Source organism: Lutjanus erythropterus, chromosome 4 (assembly GCF_056507025.1).
Source record: "Lutjanus erythropterus isolate fLutEry1 chromosome 4, fLutEry1.hap2, whole genome shotgun sequence".
NCBI lineage: Eukaryota > Metazoa > Chordata > Actinopteri > Lutjaniformes > Lutjanidae > Lutjanus > Lutjanus erythropterus.
In genome coordinates this window covers 26,027,554-26,046,137 of record NC_139320.1, presented here as the reverse complement: position 1 = coordinate 26,046,137, position 18,584 = coordinate 26,027,554, and the positions used below count along the sequence as shown (strand labels likewise).

The window sequence follows — 18,584 nt, the reverse complement described above, 5'->3', positions numbered from 1 at the left end:
TAAAAATGTGCTATTATAGTCACCTTTGTTTTAAAATAGATTTTTCATGAAAATATTGGCCCTTCAAAGTTCAGATTTCCAGTCAACTGGCAGATTTTTACAAAAACACAAACATTTAATCAGGCATCAAAAAAGGTTAGCTCCACCCTAAAGACCCCTGTCTCACTTCCTGTTTTGAAAAAAGGTGGGAATACTGCTCAAGCACTGGCAAACGTTATTTTTTAGATGAATTTACTGAACAACATTGCCATCAAATGTGTCCCTGCATGTCAACACCGTAGCCCTTCTAAATCAAAAAAATAAGAAATGTTGGGTCAACTCCGTCAGACATCAACTCCTTTAGATTTTCCACCTGACAGAGCTGACGTCTACATTTAATAAAAAAAATATACTTCATTAGAGTTTGATCTCTTAAAATATATTTTCCAGCATTATTGAAGAGTAAATACAAAACCCCCTAATGTCCCAATTCTCAAGAATGACTGACTGATTACTATGTTTTCAACAACATCTTCATGTTGGAGCGGATTTATTCAAGCAGGATGAGATCATACCATGTTTATGTATGATGCAGCATTTGCATTCAGATCCTGCTCCATTTTCCAACTTACATCTGATCCCATAGGACCCCTGATGATTGCATTTCATTGCACATTACGTGAAGGAGCCTGTTCAAACAGGTAGTGTGGTCGGGGTCCCATATGCAGAGTGGGTTTATTATATCTGACCAAACATGAAGAAACTCTCTCGTCTCGTGACTCCCACCCCACGGTAACCCCCCCCCCCCCTTGTCATAGCTCCCTTTCCTGATTTGATTCAGCTCCGTTTGTAATCACGTTACGCACAAGCAACAGCCTCAGGAGGCCGTCAGCGTATAGACTGTCACCGCTGGTTGACACAACAGCAGGAAAACAGGGCGAAATGTAGCATCCGTGTTTGATGAAGTGGCGTGTGTGCAGAGCGCGCAAACATACAGTGTGGCTGAGCGCTCAGGCACACATGTACCAAGACAAACATACAGTATGTTTGTGTGTCAGTCGCTCACGCTGTGTCCCAATTCTATACAACAGAATAATACAACAAAGCATAAAATATACAGCACTTTACTGATAAAAGTCAAACAAACTGACGTTGGAAAAGTGCTGCTAATTAACCTTAAAAAAAAAACAAAAAAACAAAGCTAAATGTTTTTCCAAAGATTTAATACTTCATGTTTTATTTTCAGAGAGGCTCATTTTTCCAGCTGTGAGTATTGAACTGTGGGACTATAACGTCCATCAACAAGCGAATTCAGCATCCACGCTGACATCTTTGAGTGTACCTGGGGGATGATGTTGAGCTCACCAAAGTAATTGCTGAGATCTGCTAACACAGTAACATCTCCACGAGTCTGATGTGCTGAGAAACGAGCAGTCAGATGATCAGACGGGGTTTTGAACAAGCCGACAGTTTAGCCAGATCAAGGGCGTGAGTTTTGTTTCAACACTTGCTAAGCTTGGGTCCATCCAGCAGGAAATTTTGAGCATCAGACACTTAATTTCCTGCAAATTGTTGATTTTTTTTAAATGCACCAATTTGTGTCTTTTCAAGATAGTGGAAATGTTTTTATTTATCTAAAAGAAAATACAAAAATCAGGCACCAGGTGACAATTAAAAGTATAATGAAACGTAGCATAATAAGGCTCTTAGGCAAGCAGTTTGTCAAAATAACAGTATTGTTATTAATAGTGTGTGAGCCCAAATTTACTACATATAAAACTATACAACTACAAAGTTTTATGCTCTGCTTGGTGCCAGACTTTGGTTGAAGCACACAAATACCTAACATATCTATGTTGGATGACCTTTGATGAAGTAATGCCTTTAAAAAAACAAAAGAACACACTTCAGAGAATAACTTACTGAATGATTTTTCAAATGTGCACATTTGTTTATTTGCATTTTCCAAATACTATCCAAAGATGATTATATGTATACTTTCCAGGGCTCATGGTGAGTCAGATTAAAATGCTCACCATGCAATGAAGTTGCTGTTGAAGGCTATTGAGTTTAGGATAAGTTAATACTGTCTGCATTTTTCCTTCTCTCTTCGTTTTAATTCTGTAGGCTGCTTTACCGTGATTGACAGGGCTAATATCAGGTAGTTAAATTAAATGTTTTCAAATCTTCTCTGATTATTAATTGTGCATTGGTAGCCTTCAGACTAACCTTCAGCTTTAAAATAATGGGCAACATCAACTATTAGCACTGTCAATTATGGTGATGCAGCCTCTGGATTGAAATAAAAGGAAGAGAGAAGGAATAATACAGATTTTGTTAACAATATTTTTTTTAAAAAAGGCTTATGATAAGCTTTGAGTCCTATTCTGAGACCAAAAACAAATAAACAAATGCGCACATTTGGAAAAATCTGCTATTCTCTGACGTGTGTTCTTTCATTTGTTAGGTTTTAGTGCTTCCTCATGGATCTCCTACAGGCTTTCATAGAACTGGCACCAAAGTCTGGCACCAAGCAGAGCATAAAATGTTAAAGACTGACTTCCTTGGTTTAGTTCAAGGAAATAAAAAAAAAAAGGATGCCATTTTAAGTTTAGGTAGCCTGAAAGTTTTAATAAAACCTGCATGATTGTCTGTCTGCCAGACATAAGTGTCCCAGCTTACCCTTTTTTTTCAATTCTGATGTCACATTGCCAGATCGCAGCAGAAAACTAGGTGAGAATTACAACAGATGGGAAGAGAATAGCTAAAACAGAATAAAACCATATTTTTTGTTTGTTGAGGTTTTCCTGAAGCTGAAATGAACATTGTCCTCAATATGTTTTCATCTTTTCAAGCTGTGAGCAGCTCCTCCATTCCCTTTGCAATGCATTGTGGGAAACAATGTTAATTGATAGAGCACTCAAAAAGTACACATGTAGACATCTTCGAGTGGACGTCAACGCAGGAAGCAATTTCAAAGAGGATGAGGAGGGACGCCATGTAGCATTTAGCAAAATGACCACCTTGTTTAGTCTAATCTGTCTGAGGTCTGTGACAGTTAGAATCTATGGACCCGACCGTGGCTCTGAAACATCAGCAGTCTAACTGTGCCGTGTATTGATAAATCCCAGGTGCTTTCCGTGGTACTGAAGTAGCAGACAGATTTGTAATTGACCCATCTCCAAACAATAACTGTCCAATCATAGCTTGGCAATGGTAACTAGAGCTGTCAAGAGTGATGCTTGGCGTTACATGAGTCTGGACACCGATGTCTTTTCTGTAGTCTTTCAGAAACATGAAACACAAGAGCACACATTTGGGGAACGGACTAAACTCTGTCTTCATCTGCTCTAACCTCAGCTGTGAACGTTAGCGTATCCAGCTGACTAATGCTAGCTAACTAAGTGCAGTAACTTCCAGACCTCCAGACAAACTTGTTAGATACCACAGGTTTAGTATTAGTTACGTGGGCGTTTGAGGAGGAGGAGGATGTGGGCTGATGCAGAGTCAAACAATTCATCTCACTCTGCCTCGCTGTCTCAGGACTAAGCGGGGTTAGCTTAGCTCTTACCCCTGCTGTCTTCTGCGATCACGGTCCAGCTGGGTCAAAGTCCACTGTGCTTCCTTTTCCCATGTTAATGAGTGTATTTCTGTCATCTGTCATGTAGATATACCTGCTGTCTTTCATCATCCGATCAATGTTTGCTGAGCTGTAAGCTAGTTTTAGCCTCAGTTGGGTTTTTTTTAGCATTAACGTTATTTCATGTACACAATTTTACATTTACACTTTCACAGGGTTCTTCTGTGAAAACGTGTCAGAATGAAACATCAAAACATCTCAGCTGACTCAAGAACTTAGCATTAGCATTAGCTTACATCAGCCAGCAACACTTACTTTCTTGTGAGTCATTATTTTAGCCAAAAAAATCCACCATCATCAGCTGGAAATGAGAAGCTGCTTTTGTTTATGTCTCTAAGGAAGCACAGACCTCATGTTTCAACAATTACTCCCAGTTTCAATCTGCCACCGTTATCACTTCTTCTCTCAGTCCCACTTTTCTGTCAGTTTTTATCTGTGATCTATCATATTCCCTGAACTATATTGCATGTATAGCAGGTTATTTAAAAGAGCAGGTTTCTCATCAGTACTACCTACACTGTTTTATAGAAATGTCACAATTTCGATATTAAAAATCTACAAAATTAGCTCTCAATTCCAATATTCCAAATCAAAGCCAGAATCAGAATCAATTCTGCCAATACTTTTCACCTACTTGTGGTGTCTTATGCATGTTTGAAGAAAAAACACACACTTAAAAGAGAAAACAGTGTAGCTTACTAGTTGTTATATCACACTTGACACCATATATACTATGTTTTTAAAGAAGAATTTGAAAATGTACGTGACAATCATCTGTTGATCTTTGCAAATCAAGATGTGATAGTCCAATGTCCAAAAAAACAAAACACTGAATCGAATGATGACCTTCAAAACCAAAGTCGGATCGAATCATGGATTTGGAGAGTCATGACACCCCCTGTTCTTTTGCCACCTCTCTGCTGTGAGCACCCAACATGTTCAGACCTACAGTATCTCAGAATTAGCATGTAGAATTTGGGACACAGAGTGAGCAACACATGCAAATCGAGCCGTACAAAATGAGCTCATGTGCATGTGACAAACTAATTGGAGCTGGATTGAAATGCTGATATAAAATGTGAGGTTTTATTGTTTGAATAATTCATTAGAAAAAGCGTCACAGTGGCAGCAGTCATTGATGTTTGCTTCACAGGTGAATGCATTTTTCTGCAATAACACCGTACAACGGCTCCTGCTAAATAATTAAACGACTTCTCCCTCATTCAAAGCTTGCTTTCAAGCTAAATAAGATTACCCTTTGATGTTAAATATATATATTTCTTTCTTTCTTCTTGCTTCTTTTGAATGTTGTTGATTAATATATGCAGCCTCTCTTGTTTTAACATTTCTAAGCGCCCGACTGCGGAGATGTAACCTTTTCACTGGCCGGGATTGTCATCGAGAGTAAAAAGATGTTACGTATTAACCTAAATGAAGAATAAGTATAAGTTAAAATCAGGGTTGATTGGCCGTGTAACATTAAATATGCATTAAGGTTGTTTTCTGCCATGATGTATGCTTTGCCATATGGTGGAGTAAAATATTCAGCACCTCCGAATTCGTGCATTATCTCCCCCGACGCATTACAGTCTAACCAATTCTGCAGTTTGCACTTAATGTCTTCCCGATCCGTCATTAGTCAGATGCAGCACGATGACCACCTCGTGTGCGTCTCAGCTGTGCGATTACACACAGGCTTCCTCCTCGGAGCCGAATGTGATGCAGGCAGCATGTGGGCGTTGGCTTTGTGTGAGACGCGGACACTAATGAAAGCTGACAAGCACCACAAGCCTGTGGGGAGCAGAAAGCGCTGGGCAGGGAACCATAAGCTACATTCAAGTTTGCACTGTTTCCTACTCAGACATCCACCTTGAAGACCTCGCTCCTCCTCGCTCTGTTGGCTACAAAAGGCTCAGGGCAGCTTAAGGGGAGATTTAAGGGGGATAGCGAGGAGAAAACATAACTAATCCTTAAACTGAGAAGAGTAATCTGTGAGGGGAAGATTTACAGCAACAGAAAATGACTTTTACAATGCACTCACATAAAAGTGACCTTTCCATTAGAAATTTTTGCAACAATGAGGCGGTTTTTGAGCTGCAGATAATCAGAGTTAAGACGTCCTGCAGTGTGACAGTCAGAAAACACTCCTGCTGCTGCTGCGCGTGAGAGAAAAAGAAGTGAAGTGTCGCATCCCCAGAAGCGTTTGGATTAAAGAGCCGCCATATGACCACAGTCCCTGCTCGTGGAAAACAATGTGAAGTGTTTGAGCTGATCCTCGGTGCTCTCATTGATTTCTGTTGATCACAATCTTATTTGGCAATTTAAATGCTAATGATACTTTTAATTGCAAGACGGGATAAATGTGATTTGATCTTTAGGAGGCAATTACTTTCATGCTTTGTCTCGCTCCGATCTTTTCAAAAGGCGGACAACAATTACTCTGCAGAGCTCAGCTTTTTTTTTTCTCACAAGAGAAGAAAGAACAAAACACGAAAAGAAACAAAAATCACTTCTGTTTTTGTTCTTTGACAAGTTTATCAAAAACTATTTCTGTGGCTGGAGGAAGGTTTGTCGCTTCTTAGAACGTTTAACTTTACAATTATACACACACTGCCAGTCTCCAGCCTTTTTTCTTGGCATGGATGCTAGATTACATACACTGCTATACAAAAACAAAAAAAAAAACAAAACATGAAAATAAAGGTGATTTGCAGACATTTGCACATTCTGTACAGAGAAAACCAAGCACCATTCTTTACTCAAAAAACAACAGTGAATGATTCCAATTCACAATAAAAGTCCATGTTGAAGAGAGACAAGAAAGACAGTCCTACTTTGGTTACAGCTTAAAGCTAGAAGGTGTCCAACATTGAATCTACCATTTATCACATTTTAAAGGTCTCCACACAGCAATGGTGAAAAGCACTGGTGACCGGTTTATAAATCAAAGGGTACACGGGAACAAATTCTATCTCTACGAGTCACTTCTTCCAAGAAGACATCTATTTTCATAGCTGCAATGTCCCATTTTTTTCACTTCACTGCAGAATTTATCAATAATTTCAAGTGTCGTCCAATGGCACAACGTTTCAGTCCTTGAAAAAACATTTCCATCCCCTTAGGTGGAACAGTTCGTACCAACGCTTGAGAAATAAAATGTGTTTGGTGACAATGACATCCAGCTCATAATAAATCCATCATCCTTTTACATTCTGCATGTGATTCTTTTCAGATATGGCGGTAAATACAGCCAGCAAGTTGGCACCGAAGTGATTTATACCAGCGAGTATTTGCAACTGTGTCAACACCAGCTGCACGTCAGGAGCACTAGCGAGTGAATTCATTTTGCAGGGGGTTGGTGGGGGAAACGGCGCCACGATTGGCAGTGCTTTTCGGCATTTTGGAGGTCATACATCACGCTCGGGCAAAAAGACAGAGCGATGAACACATTATTCCTAGAACATCGCTTTTGACAATGCCCATCTATTTTGATAATCAGTTGACTGTTGTGCCAGTGCAGCCTCTAAAGGGCCAGTGATTTATTAGGATTGACCAATTTTGAGTCACATCATGTGCTGCTTTGTGAGGGCAAACAGAGGCGTGACTGGCGGTGCAGTCAGGCATGTTATCAAATGCCCAGGCTTGATTAACGGCTCATCAACATGCAGAATTAAACAGTCTGGCTAAATGCTTCCCCTTTTACCCTGACATCACACACTCATATAAAACTATGAATCTCTCACACTGTTTCTCTACATTAAAAAAAAAAATCTCCAACACATTCTCTTGCAACTCAACTGCATTCACATAATTAAACATTTCAAAGAAAGTAAACAGTTTTTTTTTTCTTCATAAGACACTGAACATGTTTGATGACAACTGCCACAGTAGAATGGAAACAAATATTCATCTGGACAATTAAAGAGCTTTGAATCACATTTTCACTACATTAATATATACATGCCGAGCTACAAGTAGGAAACAATAACAACAGGTTTGCACTTTATTTTACAGTGCACTAATAAGACACAACTAGCAGGACTTTGTATCAAATTATACAAAACTAGTAATAATATGCTCTTTTTAATACAATATTAGGCTCTTTAATAGACACTTTTTAGACTTTAATGGAAGATAATTAGGGATGTAGAACTGAACTGTAAACTAAAGTGTAATATCTTCCATTCATAGACCGTCAATTAAGGGTAATAAGGGACACACTTCAACAGAACTGTACGGTAAACTAAAGTGTATTGTGTTCTAATGTTATACCCTTATTAGGATTTATTAGAGGGTAATTAGGGACAGATGACAACAGAACTGAACTGTAAACTAGAGTGTATTATCTTCCAATCTTAGACCATTATTTAGGGGTAATAAGCTACACAATAAGCTCAATAAAACTGCACTGCAAACTAAAGTATATTATTTCCCAATGTTAGACCGTTAATAGATTTTATTAGAGGGTAATGAGGGATGGATTAAAAATGAATTGAACTGTAAACTAAAGTGTATATCACCGAATCTTAGACTTTTTTAGAGGGTCATTTGGGACACATTTCAACAAGACTGTACAGTAAACTAAAGTGTATTATGTCCCACTGTTAGACTTTATCAGAGGGTAATTAGAGATGCATTACAACATAACTACTGTACTGTACTGTAAACTACAGTGTACTATTTCCCTGTTAGACTTTATTACACTGTAAGTGGAGACATAATTCAAAAGAACTTAACTATAAACTAACATATATCAACTCTTAGACCATTATTAGAGGGTAACTGGGGACACATTTCAACATAACTGTACAGTAAACTAAAGTGTGTCATTTCCCAATGTTAGACCCTGATTAGACTTTATTCGAGGGTGATTAGGGACTCATTGCAACAGAACTGAACTGTAAACTAAAGTGAAATCACACATCTGCCACTTCCTCATTGACAAAGCAATGTGTTAACCAGAACTACCAAGTAAAGGCCAAAATTGTGGAGGTAGAGGAATATGTCGTCTATGGGTGACTGCACAGATTTACTGTAACATTCTAGGCAGACAAAGTGATCTGATCAGAGAAGTAGTCTGTCTTGAAGTAGTGGATATGTGATTTCACTTTAGTTTACAGTACAGTTCTGTTGTAATATAACTCAAATTACACTCTAATAAAATCTAATAAGGATCTAATGAAAGGTTTAATTCTGTCTTAGAAAGAACATATTATTTCCAGTTGTTGTCTAATTTAATAAAAAGTACAGCTTGTTACGTCTTAGTAGTGTGCTGTAAAATAAAGTGCGACCAACAACAGTTACACAGCACTGACACGGCCATAACTCTTGTCATGCATATAATTTGACGACAGTCATGCACAGAAGAAGGAGGGGAAAGAGCAAGAGGTTGAGGAGGGAGGCTGCACAATGTGGTCTGTTCACAAAGACATTATCAGTGAGTTTTGTAAAACAAAGCCTCTATAAGCTCACAGATTTCCCTCTGATTAACAATTTGATATGCATGTTCAATCTCGTCACAAAGTGTCCAAGCTCCCCGGATCTGATAAAGTCTGAGTGGAGCTGGATATTTTATCTAAAGACTTTAATTAAGTTTGAATTATCTTGGCCCTTTTTTTTTCAGCAAGCTTAATTTTCATTCATAGTTGTTTATCAGACTGCATTATTTGATGGAGCTGGATGCTTTTTTTTTTTTTTTTTTTTTTTTTTTTTTTTTATCACGCACCAAATAGAGATGTTTGAATTCCACTTCAAACGTCTCAATTTGTTTGAGCGCTATCAAAAAAAAAATAGAAATTAAAAGTTTTCCAGACGTCAAAGTCCAGCGTGAATGTCTAGTAAAATGATCGTGTCGATGAACGTTTCAGCGCTCACAATGGTGTGCTCAAGTATGTCACTTGCAGGCCACCATTACATGCAGGCAATAGAATAGAGGATCCAGGAGGACAGGGTTCAGCGGGGGATAGACTGGGGTCAGGTGCCTCTACTTTCCTTGTGGGGGACTCTGGCTTCTCTGGAGCCTGTGTCACACAACTATCAGCAACAGCAGCAACAGCAATGCTGAGGGAGGGGAGTGGGAAACAGAGAGCAGTTACTTTGGCATCAGAGTGAGAAAAGAAAGATAGATTAGCAGGGAGGCAGAAAGAGACAGAAAGCATCGGGAGAGGTAAGAGTCTGTGTGCTTCATTTGTCTTAAAAAGTATTCCTGAGAGGTGGCGGCAGCGTGGTTTCTGGGTCTCCGCGGACTCGGCTGGCAGAGGACCTGCAGAGCGCCAAGACGAAGGCCAAAAACTTGGCACCAGAGATGGGCAGAATTTCAGTTAAATTTATAACACTTTTTTAATTACCTTTGAGTATTCTGTATTGTGCTGGGCAGAAAAAATAAGACGCCTCTTTAATCTGTAACAAAACACTTGTGTTTGTGTATTTGCATTATTTAAAACACATCCTCGTACATAACTCTGTACATAAATCATAGGACATGAGTTGGCATTTACAAGGGGTGTAATGATACATTGATAGCGATCAAATTAATGTTCAATGATCTATATATTATTGAGACAAAGTGACAATATCGATCTATACCATCATCTGTAAGACGCCTTTATTTTTGAAATTCCTGTAGTATGTCTGCGTCACAAATGTGTGGGGCCATAAAACTGTGAAAAAATAATTCACTTTCTTTTTTGAGTTGACATAAATATAACTGATTGTGATACATGCACAGATGATATTATCTGAAATTGATCAGAGACTTTTTGACTTTTCAAATATTGTATTGGTGTACAATGAATCGATACGATATCGCAGTGGGTTAGGTTTAGAAAAAGGTTGTAGCATGTTTGTGAGTTACCCAAAACTTTTTATAACTCTTCTGGGTGTAAGTCCTGTGCTTGTTTGACATATTCATTCACCTCACTTCCTCCAAATGTCGAATTTTTCACTGCTTATATTTCTCCTGTCATGCATAATATGTCCAGTAGGGGGCGCCGCCACACAATAAATGGTTATATCAGTCAGAATGAGCTGCTTGCACTTTCTACCATCACGCACATTCTTCTGAAGATGGGCTGTTACTTAATATGTCAAAAGTGTAATATTTAAGAACTGACCAAAGACAAGTTGTGGAAAGTGGTCAATTTATACTCCTGCTAACTTTAGCTGCTACCCATAGCTGCTAACTGTAGCTGCCGTTAGCTAGCAGACTCAGCAGCCTCCCAGTGAAAGAAAGTAGTTCCTAGATAAAATAACAACACAACAATATCTGTGGATTATTTTGAGTAACCAGGTCATGATTTCTGGAAAGAGACACTGCTGTTAAATTTTTCAAATGTACTCTTCTGTTGCTTTGAGCCCAACAAGCCGAGTGCCATTTAGTCCCGTTATATTTGAGAGGAGGCAGACATTTCTACTTGAACTTGTCAGCTCACACCAAAACAATCTAGATGGATAAAAAGCACGACAGGCCAGACTTTACAGTCAGACCCATATCGAGGCTATAAAATCCCTACAATGTGATAATATCAGTTTGTATAGTGTATTTTTGTATTTTGAATGACATTTACTTGTATTCTAATGAAATACGCTTCTCATAGCAGCAGCATTGGATGAGTAAGTATTTGTTATTTGTAACCAGATAGTTTTTATGTATTTATGCCCATCTCTGCCTGGCACGGCGTCTCTCGTTGACGCTTGATGTTAGCATTGCTGCTTTGAATATCAAATCAATTACATGATTCTGGAGGGGAGACCTCTAAAATAAGCATTGTAATCTCATCATGTGAGTTGATTAAAGGCTCATGTGCACCCTCAGCCAGATTCTGCACACCCCCAACCTCAGTTGTTTTGGTTATATTCCCAGAGAGGAAAAATAGCCAAACCCTACACACAGCAGGAGCATTCCCACTGGGAATGTGGTTTGTATATTCAGTATAGCCAAGAGCATCGTGGAAACCCTGGCAACCGCTGAGCTATCTGTCGTGGCCAGGTGTTTAAGACAAAGGCAATTAGCTGGATTCAACTTGAACGCTTGTTTCCGTCTTCTTGGGAAACAGATTTCTTGCAATTCTTCCTAAACAGATGGCAGAGACTTTTATCACCTTCGGAATAAAACAAGAATATATTTTAGATTTTCACAGCTCTGTTGATTGTGATTCCCTCAGCTGCATCCTCTGCATCGTCTGTTTTCCCCTCTGTGATCGGGCAGCAGCTGGCAATGTTCAACACTGTCATGGCCCCTGGTTTGCAGGTGGAACAATATTACCTGGTTGGCCAAAGGAGGGAAGGCAGGAGTAAATAAAGTCAGATAGAGGATCTATCTTTACCAGCAGGCTACCTGGCTTAATTTATGCAACGCTTTAAGTGTTATTTATTCTAAAACTCATTCTGAGCTGTAATTTTTCTATTTAAACGATCGACAAACACATTCAGACTTGAGCTGAACACTTCAGCGTCAGATTTGACAGAAGTGGCGAAACTTTCCCAGGAAGAGACGGCGGCACATGCTCCTGCAATCAGTCCTGATTAAAAGAATAGTGTTCTAATGTGGGAAACGGGTTCACTATGGCAACATTACAATCAAGCAATCGCTTCATAGCTGCCGCTTTAATGATAATCATCAACTCTATCTGCAAAAGTGAACATACTACAAGGAGTTTTTAACTGGTTATGAAACAGTCTCAATTTAATACTGATGCCTCTGTATGACCTACATAAGTTTATGACACAATCAGGGAGAAGATTATTCTTATACAGCTTTTCTTAAAGGGATAGTTTGGATTGTTTGAACTGGGGTTGTTTGAGGCACTTATTGATAGTCGGTGTATTATGTTGGCGTGCCCCTAGTTTAGAGAGGCAGAGAAGCTTAGCAATGAACTCTTGTGCACGCGGTCAGCAACAAAAGGTGTTTTAGCGACTTAAAAAAAAGGTCCGCCTACAAAAATTAGTATCAGTTTCAGCGAACAGCTATATTTAGAATATTTTCACTGCTTTACCTTGACATCAGACGGCCTTTTCCAGTTGGAAACCTTTGTTTTAAGCCAAGCCAAATATCACTCTCTCCAAACCAACCAGGCAAAATCGGTTATTTTACCTGGGTTTTTCTCGTGTACTGCTGTTGGGTGTGCAGCACTGAATTCTGGGCCATCTCGTGCTATTTTTAACAAATAATTGAGCCAAAAAAGTTAACATGAATCCGTCGTGGTCGTTGGTCACAAACCAAGTCATAATAACCTGTGATCTGTGCTTCAGTCTGCACAGTTTGAAGTCTCACCACATTTCAACCCTCTTTTCTTATCATCTTATCATACTGTATCATACAGTCACTGCCTGCACTGTACTATGGTTAGATGTGCTTGCAGTATCATGCAGAAGAGAACATTATTTATTTTAAATAAGTGAAGTCAATTTTACATCAGTAGGCACCGGCTTGATTAGCTGTGTTTAGAGATGAATCCCACTGCAGGAACGATGGACTAAACCATTCTGTGTCTTTTGCGGGGTGTGAGAGGGGCCTCAGAGAGGCTCCACATTTTTTATACAAAGTTTAGTCACTCAACTCATCTATTAAGCCCATTTTAATTTATTTATTTATTTATTACACTTAAATTACTTTGAATTAAAAAAAAAAAAAATCAAAGAAAAACAACTTTTTCATTCCAGGCTTTTCATGAGGACTTTTCCCACTGGGGCCCTGGGTAGTCAGTTCCACTTTTACCCCCCACTATGACACCCCCTGCTGTTACCTCGCCCTGTGTTATGCTGTGACTTCTGTGTTTCAAAAGGACAGTTCAGATTCACCAAAGTCACACAGCATCATAAACAAGCGGTAGACCTGCAACTCCTGTGATTTGCGAGGTTAAAATGATTTTGTCTGTAGAGTCTGGCTGGTTTGGAGAGAGAGACATTCAGCTGATGTAACGGTTTCCCAACAGAAGAGGCTGTCTGATGGAGACACTTTGCTGCAGGCTTACTTATAGAGATAACATCTTTATGAAAACACAACACGTCTATTCAGTAAATGCTCAGTTATTAGTGATTAGACTCCTGCTTGAATAGCACCACATGCACAAAATGCATCGTACATTAGGTCGGCCATCAACATCTCTCTTGTATTTTTCTTCTTCTCTTTCCTCTTTTTTTCTCCCTTTTCTGTCATCATTACTTTTATCATTTTTTTTTTCATTCTTATTGTTATCTCCTCAGTAAAACTACCATTTAATTTTTATCTATAAATCCATTCTTATGAACAACAGTCAGAAGGCAGCAAAGGTCACTGTAATTTATCTGCAACTTTTTCCACACTTTTCCACTTTTTACTCTGCTGTATTTTCTCACATGAAATCAGTGTTATATGATGCTGCACTTGTACCTTATGGACACTCAAAGTAATGGCTGGTGGAGGATGAGTAGGAGGTGGGGAGGGTTGTTTGTTGCTGGAAAAGTGTAATGGAAGGAAAATATTTATTTAATTGGAAATTGTCTGACTTCAATCTGTTGTTCAATAAATATTTAATTGGAGACAGCTGTCTGCTCGCAAAATAAAGCGGTGAAAATATGCTAAACACAGAGTGCACTGGTAGGTGGGCCTTTCCATGCTGGTGCTCCTGCAACTTCTCCAAACTGGAGGCGAGGTGACAGCCATCCACTGTAGATAATATACTCACTATGGATAAGAACCTCATCCAACCCCACATCAAATACTCCAAACTATCCCTTTAATTCCTGCCAGTGGGTTGGATTGTCTTTGAATCAGATAAGACAAGCCTGTGTTTTTATTTTCCAAGGCTGACTTACAGTGAGTAGTATGTTAAAAGGAAGCAGGAGGAGATTTGTCTTTATCTAACTTTATTTTTGACGTTATGTTTTGTGGTTATTGTGGTGGAAACACTGTTTTTGTCCACGGAGGCCTCCAAAATCAACACAATATGAAAGTTCCTCGTAGCTGCTTTAAGTCTGGGTGCAATTAGATTGTTTTTCATAAAGGGACCTGCAGGAAAGCAGATTACCTGCTCTCAGAATGAACGACAAGGAGGCAGCGACATGTTCTCAGTGTGTTCTTCTGTCTCTGAACACATTAACTCTCCCCCCGAAAAAAAAAGGCGTTTTGTCCTTTTCAAAGTGCTTCTCTCTCTCTCTCGTGGGCTGACAAGAGTGCACACCTAATCTTACCACCTGTCCAGCCCCCTGCAATATTCTCTGGCAGAGGCTCGGTACTCACAGGTCATTATCTGTCTCGGTGCGGGTCTTCTGCTGCCGCCGATGGACCATGAAAACAGTAACAGCCACACCGATGATGAGTCCAATGGCAACGACACCGCCAAGGATCCCGATAACACCACCTGGGGGACCCTGCGGCAGTGGCTTCTCTGCAGACAAGAGGAGGAATAACAGTGTCAGGATAGGTGCTCTTTGAGTAATTGATGCTGCTGGGTTGAACTGAACCTAAAAAAAAAGTAGCAGCGAGAACAAAGAAATGTTCGCTGGCGTAAGGCGGTTACAACGGGCCCCGGTGCACGTTAGGTACTAGTTAGGAAGCACGCACAAACAAAAATACAACCACAAACCATTATGCATACATGTACTTTACTGACAATGTGTTGGATTTTGCACCCAAACTAGCTAACATATATCAGGTCGTCTGATCACATGATCAAACAGAGATGTGACATGAGACAACATCATCATACATACTACCCAGCAATCATCATGCATATCTGAATATGACAAAAATACCAAGAAAAAAAAATTTAATTAAATATTTTTTTATAGATCACTACTTACTCTTTGACCAAGAAATGAAAACCATGATACTCTGAAAAAAGAAAAAGAAAAAAGGGCCTGTTTTCTGTTTTTATTCAGTGTTTTTTCTTTATTTTTTCTAAGAACTGGTTCAGATTATGCCAACAGAGCGCAAAGCTTCCATCAAAGCAAAACTTGGCTACTTTGAAGGATCTAAAGTATCAAAGAGCAAAAAACCTTTGTGATGTTATTAAATCTTTGATCGCGAGTGCAGAGGAAAGTGTGCGAAAAGTCTTTTTGCTTTTTAAGAATATAAAATATAAAATATATTTTGACTTGCTTTCACATTTTTAGTGAACTAAATTGCTTCATGTAATTCCATTATGTCATAGTGTTGATGTCTCCAGTATTAATCCATAAGGTAGAAAAATAATTAAAAAAAAGTTTGTGTCAGCACTGAATTAAAATTTTAAGTTGACTGAATTTGAAAAGACAAGCTGAGGTAATTTTTTTAATGATTCAAAACAAATTTTTCTAAACAAATAAATCTGATATTAATTCAGATGTATTTGAGAAAACATGTTCAATAAGCTTAAGATACTAAGTTGAACCAACAAACGTAACCAAAAAAATAGACTTTCTTTCACATTTTCTAAGTTTAAAGAGAGGCTCGGGAGAATTTCAACTCTCAAACAATGCATGCTGGGAAGTCTGCTGATGTGCCAGTCATGTTTCTTTAGAAACTTAATGTAATTTGATGTTCGTTCATTCATTCATTCAACTCATCATTTCAAGTCAAAAGATTTCATGTTAGGAGAACTCATGTTTATAAGTTCTGAAAAAAAATACTTTGATTGATGTGAATAAATAAAACTTGTATTTTTATGTTAACAGATAATTCCACCAAGTTCCTGTATGATTGTTTACAGTGTTCAGATGCGTTTTCCTTTTCGAGGGCATACATAGCAAATGGCACCATTTTTAGTTTGCTCTTCTTTGTCACAGGCGTCTTTCTGAGGTGACAGTCTCAGTCACTTGCGGGGCTTGTTCTCTCCATAGGTCCCTCCACCCCAGGGGCCCCAGTGCAACAGCGCCGTCTGCTCCGTCTATATTTAGGCCCCTGCTGATGTTTCCTATTATGTTTTCCAAGTCCATGGCAGGAAAATATTTTTGCAATAAATCACAGAAATCCTGGACATACTTCAGCAGCTGGTTAAAAATATTTCAAACTAAAAGCAGCAATGCATCCAAAAAACAAGAGGGAAACAATACTCTATTGTAAAAAGGAAAATCCATCTGACATGGCATTTGTCAGACTTGAGGCTTTCCGTCATAAAACACATCCAAACGCTATTTCAAGAGACATTTTTTAAGATGAGACCATTGTCCTGCTCGGCCTGGCGCTGCATGAATACCACACTGCTGTGGTCACTCAGCAGCTGCTGCTGCATTTCTAATGTGTACTCCATCAAGTGTTCAAAAGGAGCCTAAATTGGCTCGGATTTGACAGTGAACCCAAATGCACTCTTAAGAGCACGACAAAGCTCTTATATTTCAAAGACCTTGCCAGCAGGGAGTAATGAATGCAAAAAATATATTTCAGGGATTGAGGAAAAGGAATGTGTGTGGTTCCCAAAGTAAAACAGTTTACCTAATTCTGTCGAGAGCAAAACACGGAAAAAGTCCTACAAGTGACTCATGTGACACCACAGTCTGAGTCAGTAAACAAGCTGTTGATGTTACCCTCTCTGCTCTGTGTTCGATACTCTTGTTTGTTGATAAAGCCAAGGCTGTTAACTTAAAGGGATAGTACGTATTCTTTGAAGTGGGGTTGCATAAGGTACTTATCCAAGGTACCAGCACAGAAGCTTAGCAATGTCCTGCTGTGCACAGGGTCAGCAGCAAAAAGTATTTTAGGCACTTAAAAAAGCCCCACCTAGAAAAATCTATATGAGTTTAAGTGTACACTGTATTTGGAATATTTTCACTACTTTACTTTTTTGTAAGACAATCTTTTCTAACAGGAAATCAACATTATACAAGCCAAATACCGCTCTCTCCAAACCAACCAAACTCCAGAGGCGAAAACAGTAATTTTACCCTGCAGGACGTGGGTGTTGCTGGACTACTGCTGCCTCGATCTGTCAGTTTATTTGGGTTATTGTGCCACTTTGATGAATCTGAACTACCATCTTAAAACTTTAAAGTCACATAAGAACACAAATCTACTAAAAGATTGAGGCAGCAGTAGATCAGCAACTCCCCTGGTCTGTGAGGTAAAATTAGTGATTTCATCTATGGAGTTTGGTTGGTTTGGAGAGAGGGTGATATTTGACTCATATAACACCATTTCCCTGTTATAAAAGGCTGTCTGATGATAAAGTAAAGTGGTGAAAATACTCTTAATATATTGTACATTTACACTGACATTGATTTTTTTTAAGTGGCTTTTAGCCACCTTTTGCTGCAGACCGTGTCCACAGCAGTTAACTGTTCTGCATCTGTGCTGGTGCTCCTCTCGAGGTAATGCACTGACTATCAATAATTACCTGATACAACCCTTCTGAAACTAATCTGAACTTTCCAAAAGTCACAAAAAACTGAAGGACTGTTTCTTTTAAAACAATTAAAATGCCTCTGTTGTCACAGTATGATCATGTTAGACCTTAAAACAAACTGTCAAGACAAAAGCAGACATGAGTCACTCTTTGATGCCAAAACGCGTTGGAGTTTTGTTTGTTTTAAGGTTTAACATGACCTGCTGTGACAATAAAGCCATTTTAATTGCTTTAAAAGAGACCGCCCTTGGGGTTTTTTTGTGATTTTTGAGTACACGTGTCCCTATCTCAAACAAACACACTTCCAGTCCAGGAAGTGCTCTTTCCCAAACATTTCTGAAGCCAAACTATCCCTTTAAAAAAAAGGGACAGGGACTGCAGAAGAAAAATAAAACTCAAGACATTGATGTAACCTATTTTTTTTTAAGAGCTGCACCGGGCTACAATCATCTCCTAAACTTAATTTCTGGAAGTGTCTCTGAGAGCCAATCTCTGGAAGTGTCTTGGAGAGTTTTCGAAGTGCCTGTCAAAAGAAATCTGTGAGCAGAGAACATCTGAAGCTGGAAGAAATATTGGAAAATAAATACCTTTTGATGCACGCACATAATTGTTTTAGCTCGATACGTTGCAGAGAAATGGGACATGCTTTGAAATCATCGCCTTTTCTT

At 38.9% G+C, this 18,584-nt stretch overlaps 1 protein-coding gene across 1 annotated transcript in view; it reads right to left on the bottom strand.

The window, feature by feature from the left end:
• The window catches only part of LOC146328423 (uncharacterized), a 70,066-nt gene extending 53,257 nt beyond the window's left edge, over window positions 1–16,809 (bottom strand). The window contains exons 1-2 of the mRNA XM_084716292.1: window positions 16,740–16,809; window positions 14,838–14,985 (exon numbers count right to left, since the gene is read on the bottom strand). Of these exons, the coding sequence (XP_084572418.1) occupies window positions 14,838–14,985; window positions 16,740–16,809 (218 nt within the window). The remainder of the gene's footprint in view (window positions 1–14,837; window positions 14,986–16,739) is intronic.
• Window positions 16,810–18,584: the final 1,775 nt, after the last annotated feature.